The sequence below is a fragment of the Astyanax mexicanus genome, chromosome 2 (assembly GCF_023375975.1).
Source record: "Astyanax mexicanus isolate ESR-SI-001 chromosome 2, AstMex3_surface, whole genome shotgun sequence".
Lineage (NCBI taxonomy): Eukaryota > Metazoa > Chordata > Actinopteri > Characiformes > Acestrorhamphidae > Astyanax > Astyanax mexicanus.
The window spans coordinates 52,568,658-52,585,537 of record NC_064409.1 but is presented as its reverse complement, the minus strand read 5'-3'; the positions used below and the strand labels follow the sequence as shown (position 1 = coordinate 52,585,537).

The following is a 16,880-nucleotide window of genomic DNA, read 5'->3' as shown; positions in this document are numbered from 1 at the left end:
ACTTGTACGTACCACCTACACATGTTCTGTAAAAGAAGCTTGTAAGAATGCACCTAAGAGAGCTGCTCTGACTGACATTCAGAAAGGCCCCAGGGACTGGTGGGATAAAATTGGAGAACCTCGGCCCTGTCTACCTCTCCTAATTGGGACAGGTGGCATGAATGAAGGAGGGGAGAAGTTGAATGTAAAGTGCTGTATTGTTAGAGATATCAGTGTCAGCGTCAGTCTTTTCTTATGGAAATGTATCTATAAATGTTGAGCCTGTGTTTGGATCCAATTATCTGCACATGGAAAATAAATTGCACCTCTTTTGTTCTTTTGCTCTTTTGATATTAATAATGAATGTACTATAGGTCCAAATAGTTATATATAGCGCAACTGGCTAATAAATGCATTCTGCATTCAGCTACTTTAAGTTGCACACATTGATGACTAAATTAGGACTCTCTGGAGAAGATAAAAATTAACCCAGTGGCACCATGTCATGGAAATCAGTATCTTCATGAGGTAGAGTCACCTAGAATAGTTTTCTCAGCGTCTTGAAGGAGTTTCTGGAGGTGCTGAACAATAGTTGCTGCTTTTTCTTTTCTTTGTCAGCTCAACCCAAATCAACATCTTAGTTGATCAGGTTTAGATCAGGGGATTGTAAATGCCAAACACTTTTTTGTTTACTACGTAATTCCATATGTATCCCTTACTTGTTTTCATGACATTACTCTAGAATGTAAAAAAATAATTAAATAAAGAAAAATACAGAATGGGAAAGTGTGCCCAAACTTTTGACTGGTACTGTAGATAGAATTGTGTAAAAAATCACAAAAATCAGTTATTGTGACAGTGCTAGTGATTGGTTGGATGCTAAGCGTTTGCAGGTACAGTATATGTAACAGAGATAGCACTGATCTGATATTCACAACATTGATATTGTATCCTATCCTATACCAGTGAGTCCTATTTATGTTGTTTTATGTGGAAAATATGATAAAATATTAAATTGAACTTAACATTAATCTTTTTCTACTCATGGGTTAACAAAGACCCTGTTTACACCTGGTAACTTCAACTTCACCTGCATCATCAGTAACAGGATTAATACTGTATGAGGCCAATCCACTTGAAAACACATAAAAAGTGAAACATGTCTAATATGTTTTATGACACAGATACAAATTTGATCGCTTAGACCATTTCAGAAGGGGATCTGGTGATTTCATAAGCATTTGACTACCAAGTAGGCCTGGGAGGTTAATGGAATTAATTTGATTGATTAAATTACTGTTTTAATGCGATTTTCAAAATGGGACAATCAAGATAATCAAGAGTACATCTTTAAATATAGAAGCTGACAAAGGGAATCTCAGTAAAGAACTATTTTATGTGGCTGTGATTTTCATAGTTCACACTTTTCCTTAACTGAAACACAAGCATGTATTTTTTAAATCTTATTCAATTTGTGTGCTTACTATTTGGAAAAAAAAAATGTAAAAAAGACAATAGATTGCACATCGCTTTCAATGGTGCGTTCTGTTTACAAATAAGATAACTGAAGTTTTTATGTAATAACAAAAAAAAAATGAATCGAGAATCGCTCATATATTTGAAGAATATTAAGATCATATTTTTTTTCAATATCACTCAGCCCTTCTACCAAGTGTAAATGCATGTGGGTAAAATCACATGATGTGACCAGGTGTAAACAGGGTCAGAGTATTTGAACAGTTTGAGCCTGATTTTAGATCCCATTCCTACTATCTGTCCGACCCCCCTAAGCACAGAAGACTCTTGCGTGACACAGGCCGTGGCCTATAGTGCTGTCCCAGCAGCTTTTGAAGGTGCCCTTTGGTGAGAGTTTCATATTTGTTCCAGAAGAATAGCTGCACTGATAAAGCTGGTAGCACTAACGCCCAGTTTTTAAAACCGCTGCACCCTCAGTGTGTGTAATGGATGGATGGAGTGTCCGCTGAGAGTTTTTCATTACCATAATCAAGTTGAATGTGGAGCTTTGCTTGAAAACCTTCCCACACATTCTACTCATCCTGCCCAAGGGCAGGGATGTGTAATCATCGCGTCTGGCATTACTGAAGTGCTGATCTGGGATCAGCTTTTGCTTTGTTTATGCTGCTGTTAGTCAGTGTCTGAAAAGAAATTCACAAAATGAATCCAGAAACTGGATTTTGACTGGAATAAACTTTGTGAATGTGTTTACGAGACTAAACCGAGTAATGCTGAGTAGTTTTCTCATGTGGATAGCGTAGTAATTCCCTCTGCATCCCTTTGCCAATTCACAAAGTGTTTGAACAGTACTACATGTAGTTTTTGAGCGGTGGTCAGTATGTATAGGTGTTATAAAATGTTATATGTATATAAGCGATATATATATTTTTTTTCCAGTACTGTATCGAACACAGAACAGAAAAAACGTATCACTTTCAAATGAAGTTTGCATGTAACAATAGGTGTAAGACAGTGGTTCTCTTTGTGTTGTCTTCAGACTGTTTCCTCTATTCTGATTAAAACAAATAGAAACTTCTTTTCTGAGATTTTATAAATATGAGTTTGTTTTTCTGCCAAAAGAGTTTTCCTTAAATTTAATTTTAACAATCATAATATATCGCCTTGTTTACAGTATCACGATATATTGTGATATAATAAATTGTAACCCCTGAATTGTGATACGTATCACATTGCCAAGTTCTTGCCTTTACACAGCTCTAGTGATATGGTAAAAATGTCATATGACAACATTTAAAGACTTTCTTTATGGGATGATGATATCTGTGATAGGCTCAGATATGTTTTTTTGTGTATCTCAATAACAAAATTGATCCTGATATGATGAAATGTTTCATCAGCCCTACTTCACTCTACAAAATGAATGTTTAATGCATGTTTTTAGGCATTTGTGATTCTGTTTAATGTGTTTGATCTCTTGCTTTGGTTGTTGCTTAAAATATTTTTTGTTATTATTATTAAACTGCATAACTTTTTACTGTTTCGGTAGGTGATAATAGGTGAAAGTTTCTGTAGTAGGGTATTATTTAGGTATGTCTCGATCACATTTTCTTGTACCCATTTCCAATTTATTTGATTTTCAGTATCTGCTTGCTCCCGATCCAATCCTTTGACAATGCAGAAAAAAAAGAAAAACACATTCAAATTTTCCCTTAAGGAGTTTAAATGAATATTTAATTATTATTGAAACAACAGTATAAAAACATACCACTTTTATTAGATACAGGTACAGTTTGGAAAGAAGGTATTGAATAGCTCGATAGGTTGCTTGCTAGCATGTTATCCAATCCTGCTTATACACAATACATTTAGAGCCAACTAGCACTAGTCTACTGTATATTTGTATTTGCTCACTCACTGCTTTCCACAAATGTATAGTGTTTATAACATAGACGTATGCACTACAGAATGTTACATTTTTGATAAATCAGTGATCCGGATCTTTTTTCACCCAATTCCCATCCTTTTAAAATTATGTGATCGGACCTGATTTTATGTGATCGGATTGGGGACATCCCTAGTATTATTGATTATAAATTGTTATTGATTAATAATATATTAGTAAATTAGCAAATATTTTTTTCTGATTAGTCAGCTCATCTAAATTATTAATTTTCATCCAAGCAGATGATTTTTTTTGGCAAAAATAAAATGCAGCATGAAGGTTTACATATTAAAGTGCAATATTTGAAAGTTCTGGGAGCTTCAGCATGGTAGTCAGCACACCCTTATTACAGGCAAGTGGTTTCCTATATTTATGGCATTCCCTTTACAAGTAAATGTGCTTAATATTACAAAACAGATTAATTAGATATGGTTTATGTCTCATTAAGCTCAAAGAGCACACAACGAACACACGAGTACCATTAAAAACCAAGATTGTAGCCTTTCTTTGTTACATATTCACTGAAAGTTTGAACGTAGCAAGCAGACGAGTTTATCACTTTAATAACAAGCACATTTAATGGCTACAAGAACAGTGCATTTTAAAAAGCTTCCTTTTTAATGGTTCATAAACATGATCAGACAGCCTCTATTGGAATTTTGCAGTTATTGAAGGCCATTGTCCAAAATAGCACCTGTATTTCTCTACAAGTGCTGCTGTAGTTCTCAATGGAAACTTTGCCCATTGTATAAGCCACATTTTAGTTTTGTGTTGATTTCAAATACTCCCTTATTTTTAATGTTTTGGGGCAAATCTTTGACTGCATATTTGCCCTGTTCCCTGTAGTCTCCCTTCTGTGCTCATGTTTCTCTGTTTATTTACTATCTGCACATGCCCTGTGTGTATCCTGTGTCTCCTCCCCTGTTACTCACATGTTCATTTGTAGCTCCTCCCCCTAGTCCCAGGTGTTTTCTGTTTCCTGTCCTTGTCCATGTGTATTTATAGTCCGTGTGTTTCTGTTCTCCTTGTCGGTTCTTGTACGTACGTTTTTACGACAGTTCAGGTTGTGTTATGGTTTCTTATGTGTTCTGGTTTTGGTTTATAGTTTGTTTGTTTCTTTTTTGTTTAATAAACTGCCTCCACGTCCTCTCCCTGCTCGCACCTGACAGGTACTGTATGGTGGTAATGAGGAACAGCACTTGTTTATAAACTGATGTATTTTCAAGTTTAAGAAAGCTAAATTCAATAAAGTTAGGATATTTAATCATTTAAGTCATGCATTGGCTTAAAATATTGATGGAGACACATTTTTTAGAGTCAGCATCATTGATTATGTCAACTAATCATGGCATTGAAAAGATGAAAAGATGTCTGTGAATGATAAGGCATTAGAATGCTATACGGGAGATGCTAGCCAGGCAAAAAAGCAGCATTCTTCTTTACTATTGAACACCATGCTTTGTTCTGAAGCATGAAAGCTGTGTCCTGAGGATACGATTAGAATGTCGATCTGTTGCCTAAAGCACTGTTTCCCACGAATGCAGCTTAGAGCCCATGTGTTTGGTTCCTAACGAATTCAACCAAAGACGTGTTTACTCCCTGATCTCCATTTCAGAGATATTATGGATGCGATATTAAGAGAGATAAATAGCTCTTTTGCCATATTGTGAATGTAATTATTTCACTCAGTTTGAAGGGAAATCTATCTCTTGATGTGTGTTTTCTCTCTGCGGGTAAACAGATCTGGTTGCGGTGGAGAATGGGGGTTTGTAAGGCTTTGTTTCAGAGTTGTCTCAGTGACATATGAGGCAGCTCCTATTGAGAGCAGGTGGTCACCCTCTATAGATGCTTGCCAATACCTAATCGACCTGCGTCTCCTGCAGAGCAACTATTGATTTGAGCACTGAGGCTGACCAACGTGCAAAAAGGAGAGCAGAGAGCTGCATTGCATGGGGGCATCACAGGAGAAGATTTGTTCATTTCCTCTAGTTCAAATTAGCAATACTTTAACAAAACTTTTTTTTCAGACAGTTTATCTCAGAAATAATTGCAGTATTGATATTATTTTTGATCATTTAAGACCTTTAATGCCACCAGGGCTCCAGAGTAACACTGTCCCACCATCCTGAGGGCTGACAGAAAGCTTCAAAAACTACTAGAGCCATGTATTTGCAAGAACTTGGCCATATAATACATATGATGCTTAAATCAAAATTCAGAAAAAAACAGTACAAAAAACACTATTATATTTATAAAATCTGAACACAGGAAAGCATTACTTTTTATTTAATTAAAACATTGGGACCTAATAAGAGTACAACACTTATCTAGTGGTTTTGGTTTAAACACAGCACAAAATAAACCACTGTCTGTCAGCATTCTGTACATTTAGACTAATGATAGAAAAACAGTGCTGTTTTTAAAAATTTAATCAGTTTCAGTCTTCATTTAAATGAAAAGGTAATGATTAATATAAACCTAAAATTAATTCTTCATACCAACCTGTTTTTCCCCTTAGTGTGCATAAATGTTTAACCCTCTTTATTCTCGCATGATCATTCATTGTTTTTTGTGCAATGAGATCTGGCCTGTTCATCAGTTATAGCTATAGGTATAGCTGGAGCTCAAGCTCTCTTTTATATCCAAGAAAACCTGTAATTGTAATTGAAATATCTCTAAATTAATTAATATTAAATCGAATCACATCGAAACTGGAATCAAATAAAATTGGAGTGTTATGAATCAAAATTAAATAGATTTGAGGAATCAGTGGGGATACACAGCCCAAGTGCTGTAAATTTGAGATATACCGATATATATTGATATTTTCTTACAACCTACTACTGGCTTCATAGTATTTACTGTGACAGGCCTCATGCTTTTTCTCCTTTTTTGGGTCACAATTGTAAGATAATTGACCAATTTTTCAAACCGGGAGCTTCCAACCTTTTGGGTGGAGCTGTTTCTATGGATACATTTGATTTCTGATGCACTTTAGAAATCCTCATCATCAACTGACCTCCCCCTCACCCCCACTGTCCTCTATTCTCCCTGCCCTCCGCCTGTAGAGACCCCATGGTTGTGTGTGGAGATGAAAGAGTCGTCCTGTGATGAACTGGAGATGGTTCTCTGAGGGCAGTTAGACAGACTGAAACCCTGCTGTGATTGAAAGATCAAGAGTCAGGAGGAAAGCTGTAGTGCATTCAGCAGTACATTAATATTAATATGAGGGTATTAAAAGGTGTGGTTTACAGTTTGCTCCTGTTGTACTGAAGCTCCAATGACATATTTTTTCATAATTAAACCAATTTAAAATCCTGTTTTTTTTGGAGTTGCTGTCTTTACTGTAAATTAAAGATGTTTTAGTAGATTTCGGAGCAGTGCTGTTAGGATTTGATTGCATTTAAAGTAAGAGTGCAAGAGAGGTCAGGATACTGGATGTAGGATGTTGTTACCTCTCGGCACTATCATTTCTCTGTGTGTATACTTTATACCTGCACCATTCTGCACATAATGCATGCAGTGCAATTTTGCTGTGTTTAGAACATTTAGTACCGTATTCAGCGTGACATTTCAGCCTGTCTTCCACTGTCAGTAAACGTGAGTGGTACTTGCTTTTGATGTAAGTCAATTTAAAATCTGGGAAAGCCAAGTAGAGGCAATAGTACATCAATTGCTAGGTTTGCCAGTTCAGCATACAGACAAAACTCTGTCTGCAAGGTTGGATCAAAGGTTCACCACAGAATTAAGGTTTTCAGTTGAATATCTGAAGTAAAATTGTGAAATCTAAGGGTTATCCAAGGTCTGGATCTCTCGGTTATGTACAAGTACGGAACAGCAAAGTAAAATACACAAATGTTTTGTCAGATTTAAGCAGTTATCTTTGGTTTGTGTCATACTCGGGGAACTGGCAACAGGACACGTTAGTCACCCACCAATCATCGTCCACGTCCTTGCGTGAGATCGTAGGTGATCGTGGCGGAGGAAGATAGAATCTGACAATCATGGCTACAGAAGTGCTTTGCGTAATGGTGGCGCTTTTGTGCTCAGAAAAACGCAAAAAGAGGAGAAAGAAGTGACTGTGGGCTCCTGGGTGACCCAAAGAAGACAGCACAGGCTTTGTGTACTCCAGAGAGAACTTGAGGTAAAGTGTAGCTGTAGCAGAATAAAGAAAAAAACAGAATAAATAAAGAAAGAATAAAGGCAGGGGTATTGTTGCCACAGCTCAACAAACTTTTTTTCTGTTTCGCTGGTCCAGAGAACTGCAGAAGCACCGCCCCACTTTCTTTTCGCCATGTTTACATCTGTGCGCCACAGAGCGCTCTGTCTTCCTATTGATTAGCGTCAGGGAGCACGTCGCGGAGCATGTCAAACTAGGCGATAAAATACAACAAATTCTAACATGCTAGTCTTTGCATCGGACGCTGTCGCAAACAAAAAATGAATGCTCTTTGACTGCGTCATACTTTTCGCGACACTGAAATTCGGATCCGACGCTGGGAATTTGTCGGCTGTAGCCTGATCCAGGCATTACCCAGATAGCTTTTAATTTTATTTGAACAAGTTACTGTTTGTTACATCTAGTGCTGTATAGAACTGCCAGCCCCCACCCCACTACAACAGTATTTAATTCAGCCTGTAGTGTGTTAACTTAGCAGTAAAATATAATTGGTAGCGTGTTCAGTGGTTTTCACATAAACAAGTTCCACAAACCCTAAAACTTTGCCATGTCATCTTTCCCCATCCATTTCATGAGTTGAAATAAGATGTTAAAGCCAGAAAATCTGAGAAATACTTGTTTATTTTTAGCCATTTCAAATCCAAAGGTGAGAACAGTAAGCGATAAAAAACAAATAGTAATAAAAACAAGTGTCTGAGTCACTCTCGCTACACTCTCTTGACCTCAACTACCATTACCACAACAATACTCCTAAACACTACAGTTTCCACAATACTATGGTATGCAAATCTAGTGAATTACAGCTTAAAGTTTCCAGGTGACTTGTTCAATAGTACATATTTACCTTAATAGCTCATATTATGTACTCTCTGTGCAACTACATACAAATACATATATACATACTGGGCTTAGACAAGGTGAGTCCTGTTCTTTTTGCAGTACTTCTTTAAAGGGACTAGGCAAGCTGTTTGTGTGCATTTGCACATCTGTGTCAGCAGTGGGTGCTGCTTAAAGTAGCTGAAAGCATTCACTGAAAGCGGTGTCCATAAACGTTTGTATTTCCTTCCCTCCTTCTCCTTTACCGCCTTCTAGTTCTGCAGCCAATTTGATATTGAAGTCAAATATCTATTTACTAGGCGGACTCCAAAACAAGAGAGAAAGTCATTATTCAGTGATTTTCAATTGAGGCCATCTGCTCAGCGCTGATGGCCACTTGAATGCCAGAGAAACCTCTAGCAACCTTCTAGCATTGACTAATAGAGGTTTTTAAATGGTTATTGCTGTCAAAATGTTGATCCTACCCAGAACCATCACTGTTATGATGTGAAGCATGCATAGTCACTGTCCATCTGCACAGTGGCAGCACATTAGATCCTCTTCTAGACAAAACATTGTTTCAGAATGCCAGTGCTCCTGCGGACTCAGGGTTTCGTCACGGATTAAAAAAGTCCCTGGAATTGTTGGCATTTATAGGACTCTGACATCTATTATACATTTTGTTCTTATTTTTGTTGTTTTTTTCCGTGTTTTTTTTTCCTATTTTAAAGTGTATAATCATTAGGGGTGATCTTGTGTTTTGAGATCTCATGAGATTAAAATGGCACAATATTTCTTGTCAGGTATTAAATGTGTCTCAGTAAACTTATGCACAGGTATTCAAAACAAATCATGTTTGCTGTACAAACATTCTGAAGGTACAAGTCATCCGATGCAATGACATTAAATATTATGCCTCAGTAAATATATATTTAATTATTTTATCTATTTAATTAATCAGAAATAGCACAAACAACAAGCCTGTATTTAACGTAAGTCACAGATCTTTTAAAGATCTTTGTTCCAAAACACAGGCAAAGAAAGTCTGTCAATGTTTTCTCTCATTCTCTGGCAGCATGGTCTTGTCTTTACAGAATTGCATTATGAAATGACATATCTTCTTTATGTCTGTTGTCTTCATTTGTTTCAGTGATGCAAGCCTAATTGTAGCGTGGTGTAATGCAGAACAAATAAAACAATAATATTGTCCACAAACTCACACCTTGCGTCTAGTAATTTTGTTATTTGAAAGGGCAGAATTTGTACCTTCAGATAGTTCTCTGGACTCTACCACCTTGAAATGATATCACAATACGTTGGCTTTAGGAGCATGAATAAATAGGTAGGATAGGGGAACAGGTTGCAAAAATAATTTTGTGGAAATGCATGAATTGTAGCTGTTGCTGAAAAGATCTCTATAATATTTATGCATTTCATTATTATACCTATTAGTTAAATTAGTTCATTCAGTTGAATGAATCGCAACTTAATTCCAAGATGGTGGCTCCCGGAGAACTACCTGAAGGTACTGTGTGTATAAACAGCGTTTTTATTAAACTACCTGTGCACTTTTAAAGTTCTCAGTTCCTTGTTTTGAATACCAGTGCTCTCAGAATTCGACCAATGAAATGTGGAGCTACTTTAAGCTTGTTTATGGTGTAAAATAGTGATATCTTTGCATGGGCAGTGCTATGCCCCTATCACTAGCATTGTAAGCCTGTTGGGACCATTGACTAAAAGTGCTGTATTTTGGAAAGCTGGGGGCGAACTACAGTTCATACTGAATATCATGTTTCTCCTTTAATAGATGTTTTTGCATTGCATTGTGGGACAGTAGTGTCCATCGTCACTACATTGATTTCTGAGTGTCTACCTTATCTTATATTCATGTATACCCCATTTTTTAACTTAATTTGCTGATAGTGTTTTCTGCATTGCAGCATTCACAGGGCTCTACACTGAACGTGTTTGTTAAAGATTGAAGGGACACTGTTATAATGCTGTTTCAGACTTGCTCATTAGGCTGAATATTTCCTAAGCCAGTAACCAGCACTGTGCAGTGGGAGTATGTAGAGAATGCATGCACTGTGGAGCACCAAGGCTTTCCTCTAACTCTCTCTCAGTGCCAAGCTCAACCACTGTATTTTTACTTTGTGCCATGTGCGTTATATTAATTGGACGCCCTTGCCAGCTGGAAATAGCGTGATGATTACTTGGAAGCCGGTGTTGTTGTAGCGGGCTGCCTGCATCTCATAAGTGTGTCATGGCTTCCCTCAGCTGCCACAGTGAACCCTTTGATGTGATCGCTTCTGAGGAACCTGATCATTTATTGATGCCTCCATTAAAGTGGCAGATATGGCTGCTCAGGGTACATGGGGAATGAGGCTGTGTTTAAGAGGGAGGCAAAAAAGAACCACACATGCATCATGAAGACTCTCTCTCTCCTCCCTCTCTCTCTCTTTCTCTCTCTCTCTCTCTCTCTCTCTCGCTCTCTTCTTGCGTGAGAAACTTTTAGAAGTTGATGTACTTGGATGTGCTCGGTAGGCTATGAAATCCACGAAGGTGAAAAAATGGTCATCATGTAAAAGTAATCATGGAAACCCATTAAAATGACTGACTGGACTTTGTACTTTTACTCAGTGTTAACATTTCTAGTTGTTTGTTAACCTAGAAAGAAAAGTGGCCTAGAATGGAGAACTGTACTTTCCTTGGTATAGATAATGAGAGATTGGTACATAGAAGGGCACATAGTGTGAAGCTCAAAACAGGAGAAATAGTTTTGAAACAATTTTGACTCATTATATTTACACCCCCCACAATTTACATACACCCCACCTAGTATATACTGTATATAATGCTAGCTCTAGTCAAAGCTGGCGGAACTGTAAAACGCAATAGCCACTTTAGGAGAATTTGGTTTTGTGAATTTTATAACAATGGAGAGCGGCACATCATCAATAGACCCTGCTAGTTATTGGAATATGGGCTGCTATGTGAGCCAGGCCTTTTGAGTGCAGCTTTTACTGTGTCAGTAAAAGCTTGGAAAATAAATAGGTATCCATGCTAGGCTAAAAGCTAACACTAGCCAACTGGCTTTTACCATCTCTTGGATAGCAAACTACTTACCTACCTACTTACCTACCAAACTACCTGCCATATACATATCAGAACATTTTAAAAGGAAAAGCACTGGTTTGTCTCTCTGTTAAGACTCAAGAAAGCATGGAAAGAAATTAGTAGCTAGTATGTGAAATGCTTACATGCCTACAGAATCTCGTTCTTCTGAATAACATATTTTATGTAGCCAAAACATGAGTAGCATTGTTTCCCAAAAAATATCCAGTGTAAAAGGAAAATGAGTGCTTTTCTTCTGATGTGACCTAACAGGGTTGTAAAAAAGCTTGTAAAAATGCATTTTAGCATTTTTTTGTCCCAACACATTCTAGCTGGTCTCGGAATCAGCTCTTTTGGGAACTTATTCAGTCCACTGACATGTTTGTACATGCCATAAACAACAAAAATACAGTTTCTCCAGTCCAGTTTTTGAAAATGAATAAAAAATGTAAAAGAAGTGGATTATTTTCACCTAAATCATAATTCTCATGTTTCAATGAGACAGTCCTTTAAAAAAAAAAAAAAAACAACAATCCTGTGCACTGTAGGGAAATGTAGATGAAATATTCCTGCTTTGGGTAAATAGTAGTGGTTAACACTTGGTTAGATTGTTGTTGAGGTTTGAGAGATTTGTTCAGAAAAAGTCCTCATGAGTTCCTCAAACATAGGTTCATTAATCAGAAGCATGAAGCAACAGCTTCTTTTGGATTTCCACTGTTATCCCATGACTCCCATTTTTGGCCTGTAATCTAAAAAAAAAAAAACAGGATTTCCACTAAAAAAGTACAGTAGGAATTACAACAAAGAAAAAAAAAGACCACTGTCACAATATGGTTTGTTGGCCATTTTGTAGAGCTGTTCAAAATGCAAAATGTAGTGTACAGATGATGTGAGCTATAAAGCAAATTATGTTTAGTGAATAGTGAATAAGTGAAACAGTCTGAACGCAGCTATAGTTTATACATCTAAGAACATCTAAACGTTCTGAACAAGTGCATTTTTTACACCTTTAGCTTAAATATTTACATTTCTTTAACCACATTAGTTGTGTGTAATGTTACACACACTTGATTTAGAATTGGAACATGAATACTGGCATGCTAAAAGTCATGGGACAGGAATTAAAATCTTCACCCATGACTTGAATTCAAAAATGGCAGGGATCAGCATCACTCACCATATAACACCTCACAACTTATACATGTGTGGACAGTTCCAAGCTGTCCACTAAGGTAACACTTTAAGAAAAGTTTTCCCACTGCTATCTCACTGCTATGACTTTTGGCATGCCACTGTATATAACTCTCATGTATCTATGAGCAGTTGCCTTTTTTAAAGTGTTCTGAGTGTAGTTTTTGCATGTAGACGTTCTTTAATAAATGTATTCACACTAGGACACCTGACACTGACTCAAGAACATGCAGTATATTGCTCCTTGACTGCAGGCAGGAATGTCTGTGCATGCAGTCCCTTCCTTCAACTGCATGTTCATTTGGTTTTTGGCAGGGTCCTCTAGGAATGTGAGAGTGCCGGAGGAGACGGCGCAGCGGATGCTGCAGAAACTGAGGGGGAAGAGCGAGTTCACCGTGGCTGTCACTCTGAAGCAGGAGCAGCTCAACTCTGGAGTCTTCCTGTCCATCCACCGTGCCGAGCAGAGGTACAGGATTTACCTATATTTTATGCCCCAGAGTATTAATGCAGACTGGAGTATGTGGACCGGAGTATAGGGGCACTCTCAATGAATGTCTATTTTCTGGTCTATTTTTCTACGTAACGCGCACTGGATTATAAGGCGCATTATGCAACACTAGTAAGAAACAGGGGTTTGGCCATCTTTTCCTTCTAATTTTCTTCTAATGCTAATGCTGCTCCAGCATTGCTAGCCGGAGTTAGGAGCAGGCTACAGTCCGATATACTCGCCTCTGAACTGCAAAAAAGCTAACGTTTAGCGCAGTTAGCAGCTAATGCTAATGCTGCTCCAGCATTGCTAGCCGGAGTTAGGAGCAGGCTACAGGCCGATAATACTCACCTCTGACTGGCAAAAGCACTAACGCTTAGCGCGGTTAGCAGCCAATGCTAATGCTGCTCCAGCATTGCTAGCTGGGGTTAGGAGCAGGCTACAGTCTGGTAAAACTCACCTCTGAATGGCAAAAGAGCTAGCGCTTAGCTGTTAACAGCACCCACCCAACACACACACACACACACCCACCCCTGTCACCTCAGTGTAACAGTTTTGCCAAAGCACTCTTCACTGGAAACTTCGCTCCACCTTTGGGACTTGTTCTGTAAGTGTGCCGCTGTGACTCCAAAGGTTTCTTCACATTTGACGTTGTGTTTTTGAAGCTAGGTAGCACTTTGTCACAGCGCACAACCAAGTCGAGTGTACAGCCAACCTAAATATTGTCATCTTCAGCTGATACAAGCTGAAAATAGTGTCTGTATTTCTAGCTAGAACATGTGTGTGGCATAGGCCAGACGTCACTCCCCGAGATGCGAGAAGAAAGTTAAAATATACTGTAGTGAGCCTGCAGTAATATTCTGTGTTTACTGTTCTCGTCCATCCTTTAAACATGTCCAGCCGGATGCTACAATATCTTCAATTTAAGTAACGCGTTACTGACATCACTAGTCTCCTCCCTGTATTCTCTTCTTCCTGATTCTACTTAACACAGAGGGGGTACTGGCTTCATACCACAAGGAGAAGCTACCTGAACTCCAGCCCAAATTTTTCTCCCCTCTCTTCAGTTTTCTCCCAATAATCACAAGCTGATGGCATGTTTTGAACTAATTAAAAAGAATGTAAACAATACAAATTATGTGCAACGTTTCTCAGGGTCTAAAATGCATAATTGGGAGTCAGAAGTAGGATAGCAAGACGTGTATAAAATAATAATTCATTATAAAGCATGAAAAACTCTGTGGCTGAAAAATGCATAAGGAGTTTGCTTATCAAAGAGACAAATAGAAAAATACAAGTAATTGTCATGAAAACTGCGAGACAATTTTCTCAGCCAAATCACTGGGAAGCTACATTTTTACATAGAGATTCATCTTATTTCTGTGATACAGTAATTGCATCATCATGACAGCCCTGGTCATATAACAGATACGACAGTGTGAGGAAAATCATAGATTTTAACAACGGGTTTGTACCTTTATTTTTTACTTTGCTAAGCAGATTGCAGGAGGGAGGTCTCTTTCTTTCTCTCTCACTCTCTCTCTTTGTCTATCTCTCTTGCCCTGCTGTACTGTTCTGCAGCCCATGCTGCTCATCAGGACCTTTCTTTCTGCACTGTGACCACTTACTCTGCTCCCAAAAGGCTGATTAGAAGTTTCCCTCTCTCCAATCTGAGACCAGAATGGCTATTCAGCAGAATCTCCCCAGGCTTGACTGAGACCCACTAAAACAGCCCTAGTGCACCTGTGGTTTTCCTGATACAGGGTTTTTTCTACAGGGTTCTGTAGAGGGCTGTCCTTTCCTGCAAACATTTTGTTCATGGTGTCAAGGACCTATTTACTAGATAGATACTGAAACAAAAGATTTTTTTTAGAAATTCAACTGAAATAGAAAATCTCAGATTTTGAGGAATATCTCTTTTTGTGGTAATACAGCACAGTATTAAGAATTCTACATAATGTCTAACTGGAGAATTTGTGTGTCCAACATATTCCTTTAATCTGTAATTGATGGATTTGTGCATCTGTCTGTTTTTTCTTTTTCTTATTTTATTTTTTACTCAATTGTATCCCTCTTAACACTTGCAAAGCTTTGACACTATAATAGTCAGGGCAAGGGGCACAAGCCTTCTTTAGTACATGTGAAGTTTTGTGAAGTTTTTAAAAACAGCTTTTGTTTTTGCTCCCATTGTGTGAACAGATAAAAAAAAAGTATGTTTTTGATTTATGATTATGTTTTGCAATACTGTATTCTACTTTAAAATCAAAGTAACATATTTTAATTAATATATTACAACAGATACTTGTGCCAACTAGCAAGGCTTTTGTTCTCTCTCAGGCTCTGGTTGCTGATGGCCAAGTGTCTTTGTTTTGTGTGAAACTGACCAGAAAAGATTCAGGAAATCACTAATTGCTTAGCAAAGGTGTCAAGTAACGAAGTTGTCAAGTACAAATATTTTGAAATGTGATTTATACTTTTCTGGAGTAATCATTTTTCAGCCAGCTCTTTACTTTTTACGCACTTCTACCCAGTTATCTGTATTTTGTACTCCTCACATTTTAAGAAATAGTCTTGTTACTCCTATTTCATTTCAGCTTGTTTTCATTCCTGCTTCTTATCATTAAATAAACCCTGTCCAGATAAATCTCTCCATACTGATTTGATTGTGGTTTGATGAGAAGTATAAACATATATCAATCCGACACCCTATTGGTTTATACGTGATTTTCCATCACACCTGCACACGTCACACCCAGACTCCAACAAAAAAAACATAGCAGACGTATGTTGTCTTATATGAAGGTGATCTGTGGCAGAGATTTAAGAGAACTTGAGTAAAATGTCCCAAAGAAGGGTTTTTAATATATTTACATTGTACTAAAATGCATTCATTTCAATGGGTATATATGCAGCTGAAACAGGGAGCCTAGTGCATTGAAAATTTATCATCATTAACATTTAAATGTTAAATTAACATTTAATTAACATTAACATTTAAATGGTGGGGGTAGGGATGCACTATAAGCTTATTCTTTTACTTTTACACCTAAAGTAGTTTTGAATCCAGTACTTTTATACTTTTACTTGAGTAAAAAGCTTGAGTTGATACTTCAACTTCTACAGAAGTATTTTAACTCTAGTATCTATACTTCTACCTGAGTAATGAATATGAATATTTTTTTACACTCTTGTTACTCAATTCTTTGTAATTTCCTGAGTGTCCATTGGTCAGTTTCACACAAAACATAAGACACACAAATCCATCAATTACCAATGAGAGGCCAATGATGGAAACATGAATCCACCAGTTAAACACTGTGAAAGACAAAAGAGGAGTGTCTCAATTAAGCTGAATTAATTGCAGACATGTTAAAATAGAACATAAAGGAACATAGAATTTGACTTGCCAGAGGATTTGATTTGTCAACCCCTTAAACTCTAGGTTCATTATTCAGTTTTAATCTACATGCAGAAACTAGTGTGAATTACATGATAAATGTTTGATATATCATATTGTGTGGCATCCTACAGGGTTCTATCTCAGGGTCTATGAAACTGATGTTAATTATGACAGCAGTGCAGTTATGAGAGGGCTTACACACAGAGCTTAAGGTGTTAACCAATTTGCTAGATATATTTTCCTGGCATTGCTCTCCTCCTCCTCCTCTTTATTTTTCAGTGGGGAAAAAAGGCCT

At 37.5% G+C, this 16,880-nt stretch overlaps 1 protein-coding gene across 2 annotated transcripts in view; it reads left to right on the top strand.

Moving 5' to 3' along the window:
- nell2a (neural EGFL like 2a) overlaps positions 1-16,880 on the top strand; it is a 141,286-nt gene that overhangs the window by 5,162 nt on the left and 119,244 nt on the right. For both annotated transcript variants that reach the window (XM_022672327.2, XM_022672326.2), the window contains exon 3: positions 13,014-13,164. In XM_022672327.2, the coding sequence (XP_022528048.1) occupies positions 13,014-13,164 (151 nt within the window). The remainder of the gene's footprint in view (positions 1-13,013; positions 13,165-16,880) is intronic.